Source organism: Aquarana catesbeiana, linkage group LG01 (genome assembly GCF_042186555.1).
Source record: "Aquarana catesbeiana isolate 2022-GZ linkage group LG01, ASM4218655v1, whole genome shotgun sequence".
Taxonomy (NCBI): Eukaryota; Metazoa; Chordata; class Amphibia; order Anura; family Ranidae; genus Aquarana; species Aquarana catesbeiana.
Window position 1 is genome coordinate 501,276,779 of NC_133324.1, and position 20,151 is coordinate 501,296,929.

The window sequence follows — 20,151 nt, forward strand, 5'->3', positions numbered from 1 at the left end:
TTTTAAAAGGTTTTTTATATACTGCTCTAGCTTCCTGTCAGAACCTTATTGTGGTCTTCATACGGGTAGTTATGGAGGGGTCAGCCTGCCTCCCCCTAAATGCTAGGTTGCTCAACGCTGCATATTGACCCCAGGATGGCCGCTTCTAATGTAATCGCTGGGTTATTTCTAGGCTGGGAAAACCTTTAGCATACGGTGACAAGGATGGCTGCCCAAAAAATAAATTTGGAAGTTTGGGAGTGCCAGACCACCTCCCGAAAGGAGGAGGTACAGTATTCAATTTGCCCCTTCAGGGGGGCTTCCCGGCCCAGACGAAGGATACCATCAGTTCCTCTAATCTCTTGAGGAAGCTTTTGGGGAGATGTGACAGGATGTTCCTGAAGAAGTTTAGAAATTTAGGTAAATACACCATTTTCAGTAGGTTGACCCTACCTACAGGTGTCAGGGGGAGTGTGCACCATGCTGCACATTTGGTGGTGACCTGCGCCATAAGGGGCTGTATGTTATTGCTAATATAGTCTCCTATCTCACAGGTGACTTTAATGCCCAAATATTTAGATTCTTCCATCCATTTAAGCTGTGTCTGGGTACCAGGTCTAGTGGATGAGGGATGCAGCGAGAAAAGTACAGACTTATCCCAACTGATGCATATGCCTGAGTAGCCACTGAACCGATCAAAAAGGGATTGCGCTTTTTGAAGGGATGTGGATGCATCAGCTAGATAAAGCAGAGCATTATCCGCATAAAGGGAGATCTTTTCTTTAATGGACCCAACCTGTATACCCCTCACTTCCCTGTCCGCATGAATCAGGGTGGGCAGGGGTTCCAACGCCAGGGCAAACAGCTCTGGAGATAGGGGACACCCCTGTCTCGTTCAGCTTTTCAGTGGAAATGGTTCCGATAGACAACCATTCGTGTGGACCCTAGCTTGCAGATTAGCATACAGCATCTTTACCCATGACATGAATTTAGGGCCGAAGCCAAATTTAGCGAGAACTGCCCACAGATATCTCCACTTAACGGAGTCAAAGGCCTTCTCCACGTCCACAGAGGCCACCAGCCCCTCGCCTTAACGGACTGCTCTGGCAATGTGGGTGAAAAGTCTCCTGATGTTGATATCTGTGCCTCTACCCGGCATGAATCCCGTTTGGTCGGGGGCTGTTATAACTGTGTTTAGTCTGTTGGCTAATATTTTGGCTAGTAGCTTCGCGTCCACATTTAATAGGGAGATATGAGGAGCACAGGGAAGGGTCCTTCCTCACTACTATGACCGCCTCTCACATGGATTGGGGAAGTGTCTTCGACTCCGCTGATTTGACCATCATAGCATGAAATGTAGTGGCAAGGACGTCTGCATATTGTTTGTAGAGCTCTACTGGAATACCGTCAGGGCCAGGAGTTTTGCCCGACTGCAGTGTTTTGCATGCCTTGAGTATTTCCTCTACCATGAGGGGCCCGTCTAGTCCGTTCCTAAAGGTGGAAGTCAGAACTGGGATATTTACAGTATCTCACAAAAGTGAGTACACCCCTCACATTTTTGTAAATATTTTATTATATCTTTTCATGTGACAACACTGAAGAAATTACACTTTGCTACAATGTAAAGTAGTGAGTGTATAGCTTGTATAACAGTGTAAATTTGCTGTCCCCTCAAAACAACAACACACAGCCATTAATGTATAAACCGCTGGCAACAAAAAGTGAGTACACCCCTAAGTGAAAATTGGGCCCAAAGTGTTAATATTTTGTATGGCCATCATTATTTTCCTGCACTGCCTTAACCCTCCTGGGCATGGAGTTCACCAGAGCTTCACAGGTTGCCACTGGAGTCCTCTTCCACTCCTCCATGACAACATCACGAAGCAGGTGGATGTTAGAGACCTTGCCTTCCTCCACCTTGCATTTGAGGATGCCCCACAGATGCTCAATAGGGTTTAGGTCTGGAGACATGCTTGGCCAGTCCATCACCTTTACACTCAGCTTCTTTAGCAAGGCAGTGGTCATCTTGGAGGTGTGTTTAGGGTTGTTATCATGTTGGAATACTGCTCTGCGACCCAGTCTCTGAAGGGGGGGGGTCATGCTCTGCTTCAGTTTGTCACAGTACATGTTTGCATTCATGGTTCCCTGACCTGTGATCGCTGTTTCCTAAGTTGCCCCGTAATGATACTTCCCATCCTTGCTGCCATTGCAAACTGTGATAGGAGGTCCGTCTCCCCCTCCTCCCTCATGTTAGGGGGCCTATAGCATACTCCCAGTATTATTTTTTTCCTTGGTTTCCTCCCTTTGTAACTCTACCCATAAGGATTCCACCTCTTCCCTTGCTTCATTAGTGATGTCATCCCTCACATTCACCTGTATATCATTTTTGATATACAGGCATCCCCCTCCCCCTTTTTAACCCTCCCTGTCCCTGCTATATAGGGAATACCCTTGAATGGTTGCCAGCCAATCATGAGAGCTATTGAACCAGGTCTCTGAAATTCCCATGAAATCTAATTCCTCCTCATACAGTAGCAGCTCTAGTTCTCCCATCTTGTCCGCCAGACTCCTGGCATTAGTGAACATGTCTCATAGTTTTGTCAGGAGGCATACTATCTTCTTAATGGGTGTTCTGAGGTTGCAAATAGGACTTTTTTCTATACTTACCATGGGTTTAGGTGTTTTAGTCAACCTACCAATAATGCCCCCAATACTACCCACTGAAATACATTCCACACTGGCTATCTCTGTGTCTGGACCCTCCCCCCCGTCGACTAGTTTAAAAGCCCCTCTAACTTTTTGGCCATCTTCACTCCCAGCAGATCTGCACCCTCCTCATTTAGGTGCAGTCCGTCCCTTCTACAGAGCTGGTAGCCGACTAAAAAGTCGGCCCAGTTCTCCAAGAATCCAAACCCCTCCTTTCGACACCAGCCCCTCAGCCACTGGTTTACTGTCCTAATCTCCCGCTGCCTTTCTGGTGTGGCTCGAGGTACCAGTAGTATTTTTTTCTTTTGGAATCACAAATGGGATGTGACAGGGGTGTCCCCTTTCCCCCCCTGATCTTCATTCTCACACTTGAACCCTTTTTACAGACGGTTAGACATAATCCAGATATTACCAGAATTCATCTTGGCGAGGCATTAGCTCCTAAGATTGCAGCATATGCCGATGACTTATTGCTTTTCCTGTCCAAACCATTGATATGCCTTCTGAACTTGCTTTCTGACCTAAAGACTTATGAAGATCTATCTTTCTTTCAGATAAATTTTCAGAAATAGGAAGCGTTAAGGATAGCAACCCCGGCCTTGTTAGGTAATCTACTTTGCATGGATTTCCCTTTTAATTGGGCATTTATCTACCTGAAAAAATAAATAAAGTGAGCACTATACAGAAAAATAAAATGACATAACAGCTGTTAGCAAAAAAGGCAATATATCCAATCCTTAAAAGCAATAAACATAAAATATGCAGCGCTGTGATGATTCTAAAAGCTAGTTACATAAGCATAAAAAACAAAAAAAGTCCTTCTGTGTTAAAGTCCAATGTTCCCACTCATTAAGTGCAAACGAAGGTGTCCGACCACCACAAGGATTGAAGGCTTACCAGAATTTGTGGCTACACAATTAAGTGCAGCAAACACACTATGATAATGCCACTCATGTGGAGTGTGATGAATCCTCTCCTTTGATCCTTATCTCTGGAACGCCAGATAGGCCGGAAATAGAAAAAAACGAATATGGTGTAATTTTGCTACCACTCTGATAAACACCCAGGTGAGTAAGGTAGAAGACATTTTTCAAATTAATTTTCCCCCCACTGCTATTAAAAAAGACCTAGCATCTTGGCAGCGTGGCTTGTTTTCTTGGTTCGGCCGGTGTAATATTGTCAAGATGAACACAATGCCTCACTTGCTTTATTACTTCCAGGCCCTTCAAATCCATATCCTAGGTCCCTTTTTGCGTGCAGTTGATCAGGCCCTGGTTATTTTCCTATGGGCTCAGAAGCCTCCACAACATGCACAGTCAACTCTCCATCTACCAAAATTGCTGGGGGGCATGGTCCTTCTAGATGCAAGCCTCTATCACACGGTATGCCATATGACCAGAGTGTTGGACTGGTGCTGTCATGATGGACCTTTGAAACAATGGGTTCAGGTGGAAAAACTATTTTCTGAAATTCCGTTGGAGTCGTTGCCCTGGTGCCAACTGGACATGCCTCCACGAGTCCTTGCTCACCCTACTGTGGGGGAGACCTGGCGGGTGTGTTCCAAGGCGTTTCGAGACCTCTCTATTGCCCCATTTTCCTCTCCACTCACTCCCATAATTGGCAATCCTGCTTTCGGCCCTGGCCTCATCTACCCTAGATTTCGTGATCTGAGGCATGACGAGATGTTTCAGGCTCGACACTTCATTGTCAATGGGCACTGGGTCTCTAGACAGCAAATCTTAGATGGTCGGGAGTATGCAGGTTTATCTCTTTGGCAAAAATTGCAATTGGCTCATTTTATAAGCTCCCTACCCTCCCCAGATGCTTTTAGGAGGCCTCTTACATCATTTGAGCTCCTTTGCCAGGAGCAATCTCCTTTGCGCCATGTGGTGTCTCAGACTTACCGTTCCTCACCGCCGGACTTCAGATCTCCTTATATTGCCAAATGGGAACGGGATTTAAAACTGAAAATTTTGACCCAATGGTACCATACACTGGTAAAGGTCCATAGGATGTTCCCCCAGTGCTCGGACCTTTGATGGAGGTGTGGAGAGCACTCCGGCTCCCTCTTCCACATTTTCCACAAGTCCTGCCGTCTTCTGCAATCATACTGGGCAGAGGTTCACCGTATAACCCAAAATTTCACTGATCAAGATGTCCCAAAGGACCCTACATTTTTCCTTCTGCACCACCACTGGTCTTCGAGTAAGGTCTACAGGCAATCTATTCTACCTCTCCTGCTTACAGCAATGAAGAGCTGTATCCAGCTTTTTTGGAAACAGACACAGCCGCCATCTATTGCCATTTGGGTGAAGAAAGTAGCTGAAATCAATGAGATGGAAGACTTGGTAGCTATGGAGAAAAGCCTCTGAGAGAAATTCCTTAAAAAGTGGTTCTACTGACACAAATTTGTTTACTTTGAGAGGTACAAGGAGCTGCTGATTTAAATCCTTTTATAAGTTAATTTCACTGTTGGGGCGCGTGGCCCTGGAACACTGGTGGGTTGACTAGTCCCTCCTTTTCCTTTTGTCCTTTTTCCTTTCGTATCCCCCCCTTTTTTTTCTCCTTCTTCCTCTCTTTATTCTCCCTCTGATTTCTGCTATCCTTTATTCCCTAACATTTTCTGTCTTTGTGAGATCCAAGTGGTTGTTTTTTTGTATTTTTTTCAACTCCTCCTCCTTTTTTTTCTACACAAACGGCACTTGCCGGGTAAAAAGTCACACGGGGTACAGAGACTTTCTAGCATATATCTGCCTCCTCTGTATGTTCTGGTAGACACTGTTTTGACATTTCTGTGGAATTGTTCCATTATAATTTTGCCAGAGTTGTGGTTTCTGTACTTACCATGTGGTGTCTTGAAATAAAGTTTTGAAAAAAAAAAAGAAAAAAAGAAAATGAAGCCTGTGAATACCTTTTTCAGATCTCTTCAGGCCGGTCACATGACTCCCAGCCGCTCTCCTACTCCATCTACGGGCTACAGTGGGAGGGACCAAGATCTCCCTCTGACATCAGCCAGGGAGGTCATGTGACCGATGTGCTGGTCTTAGTCCCTCTCATTGTAGCCTGTAGCTGAATAGGATAGCAGCCGGGAGTCATGTGACTGGCTTGAAGAGATCTGAAAAAAGGTACGTACAGTCTTCGTCTTCAACAAACACTTACACTATGTGTTATAGCTGCATTAAAGAGAGGGTCTGACAGTGAAATATTTTAACAGTTTACTTTGCTACTCATTGTGGCAGGAGGGGGAGGCAGAGACGTCTCACACATTCACACAGGAGCTGACAGGACAGGCAGGGAGGAGAGGGAGAGAGGAAAGCAGCGAATGACGGAGGCACGTAAACCAACCACGGTAATCAGGGCTCAGAAGGGGGACACAGGAACAGGCAGGATCAGCCGGGTTTTTTTACAGCTTAGAGAGGGGCAGATTAGACACCACAAGCACTGTGCTGTTTAATCTGCTATAAGGGACAGGATCTCTTTTTTTTTTTTTTTTTTAAGGGTTACAACCACTTTAAGTAATAACTTCTTACCTCAACAGTGATGGGAAGATAATTGTAAACTGTGAGCGGTATTTTGACTTGCTCCCCTCGTATCACATGGTATGGCAGTGTGAAATCAATGAAGAAAGATTTGAATGTTTTCAGGTATGCTGATCTGGCAACTCCAAGTCCTGTTTCTTCAGACATAGCAATGACCTCTGTTACCCATGTAGTTATAGAGTCTGGGACCTCTATATGCAGTTCAGTCTCACCAGAAGTGTCACTGGGAAGACAGAAAAAGTGAATGCATTTATATAAATCAAAATAGTTCCTATTGTGATATTTAGTCTGACCTCTCTGGGAAGAGCGTATATGAAAGCTCCAACATCGCTACCTCCTATTTTCATATAAGAAATATGACAGTGCCCAAGGAACTACACTAACTTCGCTACATCTCTGCATATAATGCTTGGTGACACCTGAGCATGACAGTATAATTTCTTGCCGTTTCTTGTCCCCTTGACCATTTGTCCAGATGGTGGGCCCCTGTTGTACAAAGTCAGAAACTTAAAGTTGGTTAGAAGATGAAGGGATAACTGTACACAGTATAACTACAGGTTCTACACTCTGTACTGTCCATATTTCAGATTACTAAGACGTCTCACAAAACTTAGTTCCTGCACTGCATAAATTGCAATAAAATAAAATTTCCAGTGCAAGTCAAAAGTTTTGAGGCCTCATTGTCTACGAATTAAATCTCTGTGAAAGTTTGGTTTTCCCTGTTTTCATTATCTTGTATTTTTTAAGAATTTATATTTTGACAATAAGCATACTATTATAGTATAAACAGTAATTTGTCAGGCCCCTTTCACATGGAGTGGATCCGTTTTGACGGACTCCGCTCCGCTGAGCCCCACTGAGCAGGCAGATGACAGGTCTGTCTCCGCTCACTGTGCAGAGACGGACCTGTCAGAATCCCTCTCTCCTCTGTGGGGAGATCGTAAGAAGCCTGTCCATTTTCATCTGATCCCATCCAGTCCGACCCACCGTAGGGATTGCAAACGTAAAGCCATCCATCTGTTTTCAGCAGATTTTGTCGGATCGGATGTCAGCGGACACATGTTCGCTGACATCTGCCTCCCCACAGAGGACAATGGGTGGCCCGATCAGGTCCGCCTGAAAAACAGACAGGCGGACCCGATTGGTCAGATCGTGTGAAAGGGGCGTAAATCTCTAAATCTGGCTATATACAGGCAGATATTAACCCACAAAAGAAACAAAGGCATAAACCCAGCCTCAGACAGTGTGGAGGATCCTAAAACAAGACTCGCCTGAAAAAAGGAAGTAGTACAGGCACTGTTTTCAAATTCCACCCTACTTCTGAATAGCAAGATCAGCTCCATCACCAAATGACTCGCTTTCAGGTGCGGTCTGACTATTCGGTCACTGACCGAGGGCCCCATGCCACAAGGGGGCCCAATCAGGGACATACTGTCAAAATCTGTGTATTTTTACATCTATCCCTGAAATGTCTGACACCGACATCATTTTGATGTAAAATTTCCGAGGCTATAGCTGCTCCGCCCCTCCACTACCTCCTCAGCCAATGGGAACACAGTGTACACGCCCCCTTCCCCCGCACAGTTTCTTTGAATACACAGCAGGATATGCAGACAGCTGGAGGAGAGGAGAGGGAGGCGGGGACACAGCTGCAGTGTGGGATGGACTTCAGGCTGATGCTAAATGTCATTTTATCAGTGCTTTCTCTGGTGAGCAAAAGGGGGAGGCGGCTGTGTTTCCTCTAGCAGAGCTCTTGTCTCTGAGGCTGTTAGATCCTTTTTCTGTGTGTGAGAAGTGCACTTCTCCTGGGGGAAGGATGTTCTGAACTTTTCCTTCAATCTCTGCTACATCTCCCTACTGATTACCTGCTCACCAATACACAGGCACATCATTCTCCTCTCCTGTATTACCATAGAATGTGTCTGTGAGCAGCTGGGGCACTACAAGTCCCTGCATGACAGGAGATGGGGGCAGCAGCAGTGTGTTAGGCTGATTTCTAGATGAAAAGTGCTGGTGTGTGTATACTGTGTGTGTGTATGTATATGCTTAATGTACGCGTGTGTGTGTGTATGTAGTCTGTGTGTATACTGTGTGTGTGTCTGTATACTGTGCGTGTGTCTGTGTGTATACTGTGTATGTGTATACTGTGTCTGTAAACTGTGTGTGTGTCGGTGTGCATACTGTGTGTGTGTCTGTGTGTATATGGGGTGTGTGTATACTGTATCTGTATACTGTGTGTGTGTCTGTGTGTATACTGTGTCTGTATACTGTGCAAGTGTCTATACTGTGCATGTCTGTGTCTATACTGTGTCTGGATACTGTGTCTGTGTGTATACTGTGTGTGTATCTGTGTGTATACTGTGCATGTGTCTGTGTGTATACTGTGCGTGTGTCTGTGTGTATACTGTGCGTGTGTCTGTGTGTATACTGTGCGTGTGTCTGTGTGTATACTGTGTCTGTATACTGTGTGTGTCTGTGTGTATACTGTGTCGCTATACTGTACATGTGTCTGTGTGTATACTGTGCGTGTCTGTGTGTATACTGTGTCTGTATACTGTGCGTGTCTGTGTGTATACTGTGTCTGTATACTGTGCATGTCTGTGTGTATACTGTGCGTGTGTATACTGTGCGTGTGTGTGTGTGTGTGTGTATACTGTGTCTGTATACTGTGCATGTGTCTGTGTGTATACTGTGTCTGTATACTGTGCGTGTCTGTGTGTATACTGTGTCTGTATACTGTGCGTGTCTGTGTGTATACTGTATCTCTATACTGTACATGTGTCTGTGTGTATACTGTGCGTGTCTGTGTGTATACTGTGTCTGTATACTGTGCGTGTCTGTGTGTATAATGTGTCTGTATACTGTGCGTGTCTGTGTGTATACTGTGCATGTGTCTGTGTGTATACTGTGTGTATACTGTGAGTGTGTCTGTGTGTATACTGTGTGTGTGTGTATACTGTGTCTGTATACTGTGTGTCTGTGTGTATACTGTGTCTGTATACTGTGCATGTCTGTGTGTATACTATGCATGTGTCTGTGTGTATACTGTGCGTGTGTCTGTGTGTATACTGTGCGTGTGTCTGTGTGTATACTGTGCGTGTGTCTGTGTGTATACTGTGCGTGTGTCTGTGTGTATACTGTGTCTGTATACTGTGCGTGTGTATACTGTGCGTGTCTGTGTGTATACTGTGCATGTGTCTGTGTGTATACCGTGTCTGCATACTGTGCGTGTCTGTGTGTATACTGTATCTCTATACTGTACATGTGTCTGTGTGTATACTGTGCGTGTCTGTGTGTATACTGTGCGTGTCTGTGTGTATACTGTATCTCTATACTGTACATGTGTCTGTGTGTATACTGTGTGTGTCTGTGTGTATGCTGTGTCTGTATACTGTGCGTGTCTGTGTGTATAATGTGTCTGTATACTATGTGTGTCTGTGTGTATACTGTGTGTACACTGTGCGTGTGTCTGTGTGTATACTGTGTGTGTGTATACTGTGTCTGTATACTGTGTGTATACTGTGTCTGTATACTGTGCGTGTCTGTGTGTATACTGTGTCTGTATACTGTGTGTCTGTGTGTATACTGTGCGTGTCTGTGTGTATAATGTGTCTGTATACTATGCGTGTCTGTGTGTATACTGTGCATGTGTCTGTGTGTATACTGTGTGTACACTGTGCGTGTGTCTGTGTGTATACTGTGTGTGTGTATACTGTGTCTGTATACTGTGTGTATACTGTGTCTGTATACTGTGCGTGTCTGTGTGTATACTGTGTCTGTATACTGTGTGTCTGTGTGTATACTGTGCGTGTCTGTGTGTATAATGTGTCTGTATACTGTGCGTGTCTGTGTGTATACTGTGCATGTGTCTGTGTGTATACTGTGTGTACACTGTGTGTGTGTCTGTGTGTATACTGTGTGTGTATACTGTGTCTGTATACTGTGTGTCTGTGTGTATACTGTGTCTGTATACTGTGCGTGTCTGTGTGTATACTGTGTCTGTATACTGTGCGTGTCTGTGCATGTACTGTGTCTGTATACTGTGGGTATCTGTGTTTATACTGTGTCTGTATACTGTGCGTGTCTGTGTCTGTATACTGTGCATTTGTCTGTGTGTATACTGTGCGTGTGTCTGTGTGTATACTGTGTGTGTCTGTGTGTATACTATGTGTGTGTCTGTGTGTATACTGTGTCTGTATACTGTGCGTGTGTCTGTGTGTATACTGTGCGTGTGTCTGTGTGTATACCGTGTCTGTATACTGTGCTTGTCTGTGTGTATACTGTGTCTCTATACTGTACCTGTGTCTGTGTGTATTCTGTGCGTGTCTGTGTGTATAGTTTGTCTATATACTGTGCATGTCTGTGTGCATACTGTGTGTGTGTCTGTGTGTATACACTGTGCGTGTGTCTGTGTGTATACTGTGTGTGTGTACACTGTGTCTGTATACTGTGCATGTGTCTGTGTGTATACTCTGTCTATATACTGTGCGTGTCTGTGCATGTACTGTGTCTGTATACTGTGGGTATCTGTGTTTATACTGTGTCTGTATACTGTGCGTGTCTGTGTGTATACTGTGTCTCTATACTGTACATGGGGGCGTGGCTGTGATACGTGACGCTGTCAGCCATACTGTGTCTGTATACTGTGCGTGTGTCTGTGTGTATACTGTGCGTGTGTCTGTGTGTATACTGTGTCTGTATACTGTGCATGTGTCTGTGTGTATACTGTGTCTGTATACTGTGCGTGTCTGTGTTTATACTGTGTCTGTATACTGTGCGTGTCTGTGTGTATACTGTGTCTCTATACTGTACATGGGGGCGTGGCTGTGATACGTGACGCTGTCAGCCACACAGGAGGATAGGAAATTCGAGTGCACGGAGGAGCGGAGGATTATCGAGGGAGGGGTAAGATTGCAGCCTGGCAATAGTACACCTTGGGTCCGCCGTGACCGCTAGTTATTGGGTTTTATCCACAAAGTTTGAAGATTGATGTGAATTGCACACGGTTTCTGCTGTTTTAATCTTTTAAGAATGTGAGTGTATTATGAGAGGATTGCAGTGGTTTTAATAAAATTTGTTTGCTGGTTCACACTATTGGAGCACTTTATATTTTCTTTCATGTGGATCTATTGAATAACAATCACCATGGACATCGAATGATTTATTTACCGTGGAGTGTGGTAAAATAAGCACTTATTGCCTTGCATGAGAGTGCTGGCAATATAAATCGGTGAGTGCATTTCTGGAGGGTGTGATTCACTGAACACGGTGATGAGGTGGAAGACACACGGAGACACTCAATTGTGTTCATCAAAGTTTATAAACTTTTTTTGGGACACTTGATTTATATTTCGTCACCAATTATATTTAGTCACCAACAGTTCTTTTTGGGCTGATTTATTTGGAATATATGGACTTTTATGTGAGGTTTTGAAAAGTCACAGCATGGAGTGAAGTGATTGCACACATTCTTTCACTTGAGTGTCACATATATATTTTCTCTTCATTTTCTTGACTGTCATTTGTTATATGATTTATAGGTTGATAGCAACATTATATTTCACAAAGGTGCTGAGACCATAATAAGAGGGTCACATCACTATTGTAACACTGTGGTATTTAAGATGTTTAGAGCGCCTCATATTTATCCTATGTGTCCTTAGGGGTTATTTGGTGAGCGGTTGACATTTAGGATTAAATATTTGGTTCATATACTGTACATGTGTCTGTGTGTATACTGTGCGTGTCTGTGTGTATACTGTGTCTGTATACTGTGCGTGTCTGTGTGTATAATGTGTCTGTATACTGTGCGTGTCTGTGTGTATACTGTGTGTGTGTCTGTGTGTATACTGTGCATGTGTCTGTGTGTATACTGTGTGTATACTGTGTGTGTGTATACTGTGTCTGTAGACTGTGCATGTGTCTGTGTGTATACTGTGTCTGTATACTGTGTGTCTGTAAGTATACTGTGCATGTGTCTGTGTGTATACTGTACGTGTGTCTGTGTGTATACTGTGTGTGTGTCTGTGTGTATACTGTGTCTGTATACTGTGCATGTGTCTGTGTGTATACTGTGTCTGTATACTGTGCGTGTCTGTGTGTGTACTGTGTGTATCTGTGTGTATACTGTGTCTGTATACTGTGCGTGTCTGTGTGTATACTGTGCATGTCTGTGTGTATACTGTGTGTGTCTGTGTGTATACTGTGTCTGTATACTGTGCATGTGTCTGTGTGTATACTATGCGTGTGTCTGTGTTTATACTGTGCGTGTCTGTGTGTATACTGTGTCTGTATACTGTGCATGTCTGTGTGCATAATGTGTCTGTATACTGTGCATGTCTGTTTGTATACTGTGCATGTCTGTTTGTAAACTGTGTCTGTATACTGTGCGTGTCTGTGTGTATACTGTGTCTGTATACTGTGTGTGTCTGTGTGCATAATGTGTCTGTATACTGTGCATGTCTGTTTGTATACTGTGCATGTCTGTTTGTAAACTGTGTCTGTATACTGTGCATGTCTGTGTGTGTGTCCGTGTCTGTATACTGTGTGTGTGTCTGTGTGTATACTGTGTGTTTCTGTGTGTATACTGTGTGTGTCCGTGTCTGTATACTGTGTGTGTGTGTCTGTATACTGTGTCTGTATACTGTGTGTACACTGTGATTGTGTGTGTCTGTATACTGTGTGTGTGTCCGTGTTTGTATATTGTGTCTGTATACTGTGTGTGTGTTCATGTCTGTATACTGTGTCTGTATACTGTGTGTGTGTCTGTATACTGTGTGTGTGTCCGTGTCTGTATACTGTGTGTGTGTCTGTATACTGTGTGTGTGTCCGTGTCTGTATACTGTGTCTGTATACTTTGTGTGTGTCCGTGTCTGTATACTGTGTCTGTGTGTATACTGTGTGTGTGTCTGTATACTGCGTGTATACCGTGTCTGTTTTTGTGTGTATACTGTGTGTGTCTGTGTGTATACTGTGTCTGTATACTGTGTGTGTGTCTGTGTGTATACTGTGTGTGTATACTGTATGATCCATGTGTGCCCACTGCCGCTTAACAGAAATCGCTCTAACAATCCTGTGCCCATGAAAAATGCACTTGTTGCCATTATGGAGCCATCTGATTGGTGAACTGCTGAGCTTGGCCTCGGATCCGGCAGCAGATCTGGGTACACACCTATGCAGTGACATCATGGCACACATCAAGCATGGCTTTTATTCACATGCCTCAATTCCCAATCTGTGGCCAACCACAGCAGTTCACTATTCAGCTGGTTCCACGACTCACTTGCGCAGTTCAGAGCCTGCAACAAGTGCATTTTTTTTAAAGCCTTTTCCTGCCAGCTGCCTACCTCACCAAGCACTAAGGTGCAAAGGTGTGTGTAAAGGGACACCAATAAAAAGGTGACACTCTGGGGGCTCTGCCGTAAGGTACTACTCTGGGGGCTCTGCCATAGGATGCCACTATGGGGGCTCTGTCGTAAGAGGAGATTCTGACGTAAGGGGGGACTGACTCTGCGGACTCTGATTTATAGGGATAATGTTGGGACTTGGTGTAAGGGAGGACTCTGATGTGAGTGTGGCGCTCATCCTGACTGCTTGTACTCTATATGTTATTTTGTTTGTTACTTACTCCTGACCCACGTACTCTGTACATTATACTGTACATAGACTTGAACAAGGTGTTGTCTCAACAGTTGCTGGTTTTAATTAAAGGGATTGTAAAGTCCTGTTTTTTTATTTATTTTTAAATAACAAGCTTGTCATACTTACCTCCTCTGTGCAATTGGTTTTGCACAGAGCAGCCCAGATCCTCCTCTTCTGAGGTCCCTCTTCGCTGCTCCTGGCCCCTCCCTCCTATGGAGTGCCTCCACAGCATGCAGCTTGCTGGGGGGCCCCAAAATCTCCTATTGCCCAGGGGCCTCATGAGTTGTCAGTCCGCCCCTGATCGCTTTAAAAAAAACTGGGAAATTTCCATGAGCGCTGGTTGCTGACACTGACAGTACTTGTCATTGATTCCGAAGTTATCCCTAAATGATCCACAATCAGGAGTGAGATAAGACTGTGTTCACGATAAAACAACATTGTGTGGGATGAATTTATGAATGAAAGAAAAACGTATGTAACTGTTCAAAGTATGCAAAAATTATGGAAAATATGACAGATTGTCATTCAATGTGAAAAAAGGTACTTTGTTTTGTAACTTTTAGCCGTAGCTTACCTGACATTGAAGCAGTGCCAGACCAGAGTTTCAGGAAAGAAAGTCCTTTTTCTCCTTTCAAATCTGTAAGAAAATCAGTCAAAACTGTATAAGAAAGTTTCAAAAGTGTCAAATTTCAATATGCTGCTTAGCACTGTGTAAACTCTACCTAGGTTCCAGGCTCTTCTCTGTTTCACTCTACTAAATTAGAGGAGGTTAAGACAGAGAAGCACAGACACTAACATAGTAAAAATGTTTTCATTCGAACTATCCCCAGTGCCACCAGACAAAAAATGTCGATAGTGCTCAGTATACATGGGGGGGGGGGGTTATTTACGAAAGGCAAATCCACTTTGCACAACAAGTGCAAACTACAAGTGCAAAGTGCATTTGAAATTGCACTGAAGGTGCACTTGGAAGTGCAGTCGCTGTAGATCCAAGGGGGACATGCAAGGAAAATAAAAACAGCATTTTAGCTTGCACATGATTGGATGATAAATTCAGCAGAGCTTCCCCTCATTTCAGATCTACCCCTTAGATTTAGAGCGACTGCACTTCCAATAGCACTTTCAGTGCAATTTCAATGCACTTTGCACTTGTAGTTTGCACTTGTTGTGCAAAGTGGATTTGCCTTTCGTAAATTACTCCCATAGCCTTGGTCAATTTTACATTTAATATAAATCACTAGAGATAAACTGGTACATTTGGACCTTGCTATTTGATTGACATTAACTGCTGTAGTAATCTTTACTGAAAAAACAAGTTTCTGTTAACTTACCGGGGTGCTACTCTGTTATGAGAAGATGTCACCAGCGTTCCTGTGTGTGGCTGAAAAGCTGGAACTGCCTCATCTGTATACATTCCATCACTCTGTCTGTAATTTAGACTTACCACATCTGTCATCACAACCAATCCTGTCTCCTGGACAGGCAACAGGAAAAAGAAAAACATTTATGTTAGTTTCTTGGACCCCTTATTTATAAAAGCACAGGACTTTCCTTTAAACCGATTATCTCGCTACACAAGCTGCTTCTTAAACAAGTATGGAGGATGAAGCCAATGTGTATGTGCATGTCTGTGTATATATACACATATACAAGTATAGGGGGTTATTTACAAAAGGAAAATCCACTCTGCACTAAAAGTGCACTTGAAAGTGCAGTCGCTCTAAATCTAAGGGGTAGATCTGAAATGAGGGGAAGCTCTGCTGATTTTATCATCCAATCATGTGCAAGCTAAAATGCTGTTTTTTATTTTCCTTGCCTGTCCCCCTCGGATCTACAGTGACTGCACTTCCAAGTGCACTTTCAAAGTGCACTTGCACTGCAAAGTGGATTTGCCTTTAGTAAATAAACCCCATAGTGTGTATTTGTGTATATGTATATATATGTGTATATATATGTGTATATATATATTTATATATATATATCTATATATATCTATATATATAGATATATCTATATATATATAGATATATATAGATATATCTATATATATAGATATATATATATACACACAGTATCTCACAAAAGTGTAAATACAATGTAAAGTAGTGAGTGTACAGCTTGTATAACAGTGTAAATTTGCTGTCCCCTCAAAATAACACAACACACAGCCATTAATGTCTAAACCGCTGGCAACAAAAGTGAGTACACCCCTAAGTGAAAATGTCCAAATTGGGCCCAAAGTGTCAATATTTTGTGTGGCGACCATTATTTTCCAGCACTGCCTTAACCATCTTGGGCATGGAGTTCACCAGAGCTTCACAGGTTGCCACTGGAGTCCTCTTCCACTCCTGCATGATGACATCCACTACCTTGCACTCCTCCACCTTCCTTTTTAGGATGCCCACAGATGCTCAATAGGGTTTAGGTCTGGATTAATGCTTGGCCAGTCCATCACATTTACCCTCAGCTTCTTTAGCAAGGCAGTGGTTGTCTTGGAGGTGTGTTTGGGGTCGTTATCATGTTGGAATACTGCCCTGCAGCCCAGTCTCTGAAGGGAGGGGATCATGTTCTGCTTCAGTATGTCACAGTACATATTGGCATTCATGGTTCCCTTAATGATCTGTAGATCCCCAGTGCCGGCAGCACTCATGCAGCCCCAGACCATGACACTCCCACCACCATGCTTGACTGTAGGCAAGACACACTTGTCTTTGTACTCCTCACCTGTTTGCCGCCACACACGCTTGACACCATCTGAACCAAATAAGTTTATCTTGGTCTCATCAGACCACAGGACATGGTTCCAGTAATCCACGTCCTTAGTCTGCTTGTCTTCAGCAAACTGTTTGCGGGCTTTCTCGTGTATCATCTTTAGAAGAGGCTTCCTTCTGGGATGACAGCCATGCAGACCAATTTGATGCAGTTTGCGGCGTATGGTCTGAGCACTGACAGGCTGACCCCCCCCCACCCCTTCAACCTCTGCAGCAATGCTGGCAGCCCTCATATGTCTATTTCCCAAAGACAACCTCTGGATATGACGCTGAGCACGTGCACTCAACTTCTTTGGTTGACCATGGCGAGGCCTGTTCTGAGTGGAACCTGTCCTGTTAAACTGCTGTATGGTCTTGGCCACCGCAGTGCAGCTCAGTTTCAGGGTCTTGGCAATCTCCTTATAGCCTAGGCCATCTTTATGTAGAGCAACAATTCTTTTTTTCAGATCCTCAGAGAGTTCTTTGCCATGAGGTGCCATGTTGAACTTCCAGTGACCAGTATGAGAAAGTGAGAGCGATAACACCAGATTTAACACACCTGCTCCCCATTCACACCTGAGATCTTGTAACACCAACGAGTCACATGACACCGGGGAGGGAAAATGGGTAATTGGGCCCAATTTGGACATTTTCACTTAGGGGTGTACTCACTTTTATTGCCAGCGGTTTAGACATTAATGGCTGTGTGTTGAATTATTTTGGGGGGACAGCAAATTTACACTGTTATAAAAGCTATACACTCACTACTTTACATTTTAGCAAAGTGTCATTTCTTCAGTTTTGTTACATGAAAAGACATAATAAAATATTTACAAAAATGTGAGGGGTGTACTCACTTTTGTGAGATACTGTATATACACACACTCACCGGTCACTTTATTACCGGTAGGTACACCCGTTCTATTGCTTGGTAACACAAATTGCTAATCAGACAATCACATGGCAGCAACTCAATGCATTAAGGCATCTAGTTGTGGTGAAGACGACTTGCTGAAGTTCAAACTGAGCATCAGAAGAAAGGGAATTTAAGTGACCTTGAACGGGGGATGGGTGTTGGTGCCAGAGGGGCTGGTCTGAGTATTTTAAAAACTGCTAATCTACTGGAATTTTCACACACAATCATCTCTAGGATTTACAGAGAATGGTCCAAAAAAGAGAAAATATCCAGTGTGCAGCAGTTGAGTGGACGAAAATGCCTTGTTGATGTCAGAGGTCAGAGGAGAATGGGCAGACTGGTTTGAGATGATAGAAAGGCAACAGTAACTCAAATAGCCACTCGTTATAACCAAGGAATGCAGCATATCATCTCTGAATGCACAAAACATTGAACCTTGAAGCAGATGGGCTACAGCAGCAGCAGACCACACCAGGTGCCACTTCTGTCAGCTAAGAACAGGAAACTGAGGCTACAATTCGCACAGGCTCACCAAAATTGGACAATAGAAGATTGGAAAAATATTGCCTGATCTGATGAGTCTCTATTTTAGCTACAACAAATAGATGGTAGGTTCAGAATTCGGCGTAAACAACATAAAAGCATGAATCCATCCTGCCTTGTATCAACAGTTCAGGCTGGTGGTGGTGGTGTAATGGTGTCGGGGATATTTTTTTGGCACACTTTTTAGCCCCTTAGTACCAATTGAGCTTTGTTTCAATGCCACTGATTATTGTTGCTGACCATGTCCATTACTGTATGACTACAGTGTACCCATCTTCTGATGGCTACTTCCAGCAGGATAATGCACCAAGTCACAAAGCTCAAATCATCTCAAACTGTTTCTTCAGTCACCAGATCTCAATCCAATCGAGCCCCTTTGGGATGTGGTGGAACGGAGATTTGCATCATGGATGTGTTATCGCTCTCACTCTCTCATATTGGTCACTGGAAGTTCATGGCACCTTATGGCAAATAACTCTCTAAAGATCTGAAAGAAAGAATTGTTGCTCTACATAAAGATGGCCTAGGCTATAAGAAGATTGCCAAGACTCTGAAACTAACCTGCAGCATGGTGGCCAAGACCATACAGCGGTTTAACAGGACAGGCTCCACTCAGAATAGGCCTCGCCATGGTCGACCAAAGAAGTTGAGTGCATGCGCTCAGTGTCATATCCAGAGGTTGTCTTTGGGAAATAGACAAATGAGTGCTGCCAGCATTGCTGCAGAGGTTGAAGGGGTGGGGGAGGGGGTTAGCCTGTCAGTTCTCAGACATATGCCACAAACTGCATCAAATTGATCTGCATGATTGTCGTCCCAGAAGGAAGCCTCTTCTAAAGATGATGCACAAGAAAGCTGCAAACAGTTTGCGGAGACAAGCAACTAAGGACATGGATTACTGGAACCATGTTCTGTGGTCTGATGAGACCAAGATAAACTTATTTGGTTCAGATTGTGTCAAGTGTGTGTGGTGGCAACCTGGTAAGGAGTACAAAGACAAGTGTGTCTTGCCTACAGTCAAGCATGGTGGTGGGAGAGTCATGGTCTGGGGCTACATGAGTGCTGCTGGCACTGGGAGCTACAGTTCATTGAGGGAAGCATGAATGCCAACATGTACTGTGACATACTGAAGCAGAGAATGGTCCCCTCCCTTCAAAGACTGGGCCAAAGGGCAGTATTCCAACATAATGACCCCAAACACACCTCCAAGATGACCACTGCCTTGCTAAAGAAGCTGAGGGTAAAGGTGATGGACTGGCCAAGCATCTCTCCAGACCTAAACCCTATTGAGCATCTGTGGGGCATCCTCAAACGGAAGATGGAGGAGCGCAAGGTCTCTAACATCCACCAGCTCCGTGATATCGTCATGGAGAAGTGGAAGAGGACTCCAGTGACAACCAGTGAAGCTCTGGTGAACGCCATGCCCAAGAGGGTTAAGGCAGTGCTGGAAAATAATGGTGGCCACACACAATATTGACACTTTGGGCCCAATTTGGACATTTTCACTTAGGGGTATACTCACTTTTGTTACCAGCGGTTTAGACAATAATGGCTGTGTGTTGAGTTATTTTGAGGGGACAGCAAATTTACAGTTATACTACTTTACATTGTAGCAAAGTGTCATTATATATATGTATATTAAAATATTCGTGTTCAATTGATCAATTTTTTTTTAATCGATTAATCGACTAATTTCGATTAATTATAACGCACATACAGATCCAACTACTTTTAGCAGATTTAGCACCGTTGTTATGGCAACGGCCGAAGCCAGACATGGCGGGGCATGGCTAGGACGTCACACGTCATAAACTCAGCCTCACTGTGCCCATAATCTCAGCCTTACCGTGCCCATAATCGCAGCCTCACCGTGCCCATAATCGCAGCCTTACCTAGCCCATAATGCAGTCTCACCATGCCCATAATCGCAGCCTCACCATTCCCACAATGCAGTCCCACCGTGCCCATAATCGCAGCTTCACCGTGCCCATAATGGCAGCCTCACCGTGCCCATAATCGCAGCTTCACCGTGCCCATAATCACAGCTTCACCGTGCCCATAATCACAGCTTCACCGTGCC

General features: G+C 44.0%; 1 protein-coding gene across 2 annotated transcripts in view; it reads right to left on the reverse strand.

The window, feature by feature from the left end:
* CPAMD8 (C3 and PZP like alpha-2-macroglobulin domain containing 8) overlaps nucleotides 1–20,151 on the reverse strand; it is a 424,223-nt gene that overhangs the window by 192,996 nt on the left and 211,076 nt on the right. For both annotated transcript variants that reach the window (XM_073592930.1, XM_073592923.1), the window contains exons 18-20: nucleotides 15,197–15,339; nucleotides 14,440–14,502; nucleotides 6,216–6,447 (exon numbers count right to left, since the gene is read on the reverse strand). In XM_073592930.1, the coding sequence (XP_073449031.1) occupies nucleotides 6,216–6,447; nucleotides 14,440–14,502; nucleotides 15,197–15,339 (438 nt within the window). The remainder of the gene's footprint in view (nucleotides 1–6,215; nucleotides 6,448–14,439; nucleotides 14,503–15,196; nucleotides 15,340–20,151) is intronic.